The sequence below is a fragment of the Pistacia vera genome, unplaced genomic scaffold (genome assembly GCF_008641045.1).
Source record: "Pistacia vera cultivar Batoury unplaced genomic scaffold, PisVer_v2 Contig592, whole genome shotgun sequence".
NCBI lineage: Eukaryota > Viridiplantae > Streptophyta > Magnoliopsida > Sapindales > Anacardiaceae > Pistacia > Pistacia vera.
Genome location: NW_022196437.1, coordinates 888,485 through 892,710, shown reverse-complemented (window position 1 = coordinate 892,710; position 4,226 = coordinate 888,485). Strand labels below are relative to the sequence as shown.

General features: G+C 28.9%; 1 protein-coding gene across 1 annotated transcript; it reads right to left on the bottom strand.

Moving 5' to 3' along the window:
* LOC116110029 lies at positions 1-1,996 on the bottom strand. The gene is made up of 2 exons (XM_031396273.1): positions 1,921-1,996; positions 1-1,022 (listed from the first exon to the last, which is right to left on the bottom strand). The coding sequence occupies exons 1-2, from the start codon at positions 1,994-1,996 to the stop codon at positions 1-3; spliced, it is 1,098 nt and encodes a 365-aa protein (XP_031252133.1).
* Between the last annotated feature and the right edge of the window lie 2,230 nt (positions 1,997-4,226).

Sequence of the window (4,226 nt, the reverse complement as noted above, 5' to 3'; positions counted from 1 at the left end):
TCAGCTGTTATATAACAAGTGGTTGTCCATGAATGGCAGGTGATAAACGCAGTTGCTTTCGCCTCCCCAGTTCGTTGCATTGCTCAACCTTGAAGACATTCTGTCACCAAGAAAAATAGCTTGACGTTCATCTCTCAGTCGGTTCACCTTAACCCATTCCATCTTCAATAAATCTATGGTGTACACTTCAAGATTGTAAGCCGCCGGAGGGAAATCAACAATCAGAAGCTGGTTCTTTGAAGCCACGAACCTGACATTACGAATGCCGCTCAACTGAGGTGTGCCTTTCAGATTCAGAAGAATCACCTCACGAGTTTTGACGCTGAGAACACCAATCTGATACTCACTTGTTAGAGCATAAATCCTGCCTCCGAAAACAACAATGTCTCCAATAGACCAAGTTTTCCCTTTATAAGAGAATTGTTGCCATTGGTTAACCCTGGAAACAAAGAACATCAATTTGTTATATACTGGAGAGAGAACCGCAAGAAGATAATTATCTTGAGAATCTCCAATGGAAGCGAACACGGCACGGTCAGGGCAATACAAAAAATTACGAGCTTCAAACAAACGAGGGTAATTGAGTTGGTGGCCGGTGACAGGATTGATGAGCCAAACATTGGTGAGAATATCTTCCATGATTAAGTATCCATTTGAGAAACCAATACAGAAGTTGCGAGCAAAGTAAGGGAGCTTAGTTTGATATGAGTTTGGGGAAGTAGTTATTTCGTAGAAACGACAAGATTTCTTGGCTCGAGTTGAAATGTAAATGACAAGAGGTGGTCGTGAAGCCATGAACTGCCCCTTGGTTTCTGTATAAAATAATCTCCAGCTTCTGCAAACTTTGCCAAAGCTGAGAAAATCTGCAACACTGAGACTGTCAGATTTAGAGAATATATGAAGAAGTTCCTTGGGAAGATCAGCCCATGGTCTTGACTTTGCAGGAATAATAGGAGTGATCCTTTGTTTCTTCCTGCTGCTTCTTTTGAGCTTTCTTTTCTTCTCTATTTTGGGTGCTGTGCCTGCATTTTACTCAGAAAATAAGAATAATAAAGCTATTTTTCTTAAAAAATTTAAGGTTATAATTCATAAATTTAATGTCAAAATATATAAATTGATTGTTTCAAATGATAAAATGTGTAATTTAAGATATTATTTATAATATATTAAAGAATTTTTTTGAATAAGGATATAATCACATAAATATATAAAAATAAAAATTGACTATTTCAATATTGATTTTATAAATATAATAATAAAAAGTCAACAAAAAAAAAAAGGGTGGAAAATAAAGCAAATTTTCTTCAAAATTTGTTGGTATAATTCCTTAATGTAATTTTATGTTATTTTTTAATGTATTAAATATTTTTTTTTTTTATTAAAGATATAATCACTTAAAATAGAAAATAAAATTAAGACTACTTCAATATAATTTTTATAACATAGTAATAATAATTCAAAGAAAAAGTGTGGAAAATATTAAAAAAATTCTAGTTCTTTAACCTTTTCAACACCTCACCAACTGTAATAATTTTTTTGTCCGAATTAAGGCATCATCAACCAAATCCAATCTAACAAAACAAGATCTTACAAAATTATAAATCAACAACGTCACAAACGATATGATTTGGTAAACTTTTTTAATATATACATCCATTTAGTAAAAATATAAATACATATGTGACTGGCAAATATCAGAAGAAGTAGTTAATAAATTTCAATCTATTAATCTATAAAAAAATCAAATCCATAGGAATCATATAAGAAAATAGATAAATTAAATAACAAAAATCACTATATAAAAAAAAAATAAATAAATAAACTCACTAAAATGGTTAATCATAAATTAACCCAAACAATTAATACAAGGAAAGCAATTTTAAATATTTCTACTTGAACAAAGAATGTGAGAGTGAATACCTAAGGTTGGCAATGCTTGCAGAAATTGTGGTCGAAGATGATAACGATCAGCGCCGCCTCTCACTCTCATTTCCATCTCTATCTATCTTTTACACACACGCTCTTCAAACTAGGGTTCGTAACGCTTATATACACATGAAATGCATCTATTCAGTTTATTTTGACCCGTACTCAACGTCTGTCAAACTCTGATAGGTGTTACCAGTTTAGGAAGGTGTCAGGGCAAAGTTATATTGCATTTATTTTCAATGTATCTCTCAGATTATCATAGACTATAATTATGTATAATTATTTAATTTTTTGCACCGCAAAACAACTTGGTTGAAATTTATTATTAGCACTTTATAGAAAATTTATAACTTTTCAATATACCCCTTAAAATTTAAGAAAGAAACTTCTTAATTTGAAATTATTAAAAAGTATTATATACCCCTTAAAATTATTAATAATTAATATTATATAATTATAACATCCAAAAATCAATTTTATGTATACAATTTATAATTATTCTCACATAAGGAGGCATTTTATATGTGTAACATTATCCTTTTATTAAACAAAAACTTATAAGTAGGAATTTAAAATTCAGTATCAAAATTTTTAATACTAAAACTTATTATTTACTATTATCATTATTATCTATAAATAGTTTTTTAAGTAATTAATCATAATGATGATGATTCCTAACCAAATAAGGAATATTTTAATTATAATTAGGAAAGTTAATTAATAACTTTTGTTAGGCAGTTGTATTTTTTGCCATATATGAACATGACAAAAAATACAAAATTTAATGATATTAATATATTGAATAATGTAAAAACATATATAAATATAAATAATAATAATTAAATTGTAAGTATTATTCATTTTATATTATAATATTGTAACACATTCACTGTCATATACTATTGAAATTCACATCTCTATAATCAAATTTTATTACTCAAATTATAATTTAAGCAAAATTTCACAATTTTTTATAAGAGAAACTTCGACTGAATTTTCACTAAACTCAATTTACAAAATATAATTGGGGTTATTATCATTATGAGAATAGTTAAATTAAAAAAAAAAAAAAAAAAAAAAAAAAAAAAGGTAGAAGTTTTTGTCAATCAATGAGAAGACAATTAACGGTGAATTTTGGTTAGATTTCACAAAGTTAGCATAAAAGGCATAACAACCCCTAATAATAGTTTTTGTTTAAATTAAAAATAAATAAAACTTTATTAAATTAAAAAATAAAATAAAAATAATAGTCACCACGGTCTATTGCCATCGGATTTCTGGCAGGATCGTGCTCAGGATAGTGGCAACTAGGCCAATGCTGCCAAGCGCAACCCAAGCTCAGCCAGATCGTCGTCGACAATGGACACAAGGAATCACAAGAAGCCAGGCACGATTTGTATATCGCAGTTGATCCGGTGCAATTTAGGCCAAGTCACACTTGGCGTAATGCGATTCCCACAAATTGCTATTGGCCTGATGCGATTCCAGCCACACAGCACCTGAGTTTTTGATTTTTTAATTTAAATTTTTGAAAGTTTTTGTATGATTCTTTTACAATTTTTCAGTTTTTTTTCCTATTTCTCGGAAATTATATAGAAATATAATTTGTAGAGTATTTGATTTTAAATTTTTCATAATTTTGTTATTTTGAGATTATTTTATTTTTCACTTTTTATAATTTATGTTTCAAAAAGTTCAATTTTTTATTTTTAGTTTTCACATTATTTTATTTTATTTATTTTACTTTTTTAATTTTTCAATTTTCTTTTTTCTCAAACTTGTATTTTCACATGCAAGTATATAAGATTAATGAAGGAAAGACAATAGTATCCCTCTCTTAATCAACTTTAACATTTTTGGATCGTTAATTATTCTTTAACTGATATATATATATATATCATCCCTGACATTATCTATGTTTTGTAGAAAATACCAAAATTGTTTTCTGGTAGGTTTCACAACAGTAAGAATATTTTTCCAGCGCTCACTATTTAAGGAGTAAATAGAATATACACAGAACTGTGTACAGATTTGATACACGCAGTTGCTTCGTCCTCCCCACTTTCTTGGATTGATTGTCCTGGAAGAATTCATGTCACCAAGAAACAATGCTTCACCTCCCAAATTATCCACTCTAATCCATTCCATTCTCGCTATATCAATCTTGTAAAGTTTAATATCTTTCAACCAACAAATATTAAAAAGATCAACAATCAGAAGTTGATTATTTGAAACCACCAAACTGACAGATGAGCTCAACGACAAACGTGGTGCAAATCTCACTTTCAAAAGCTTCA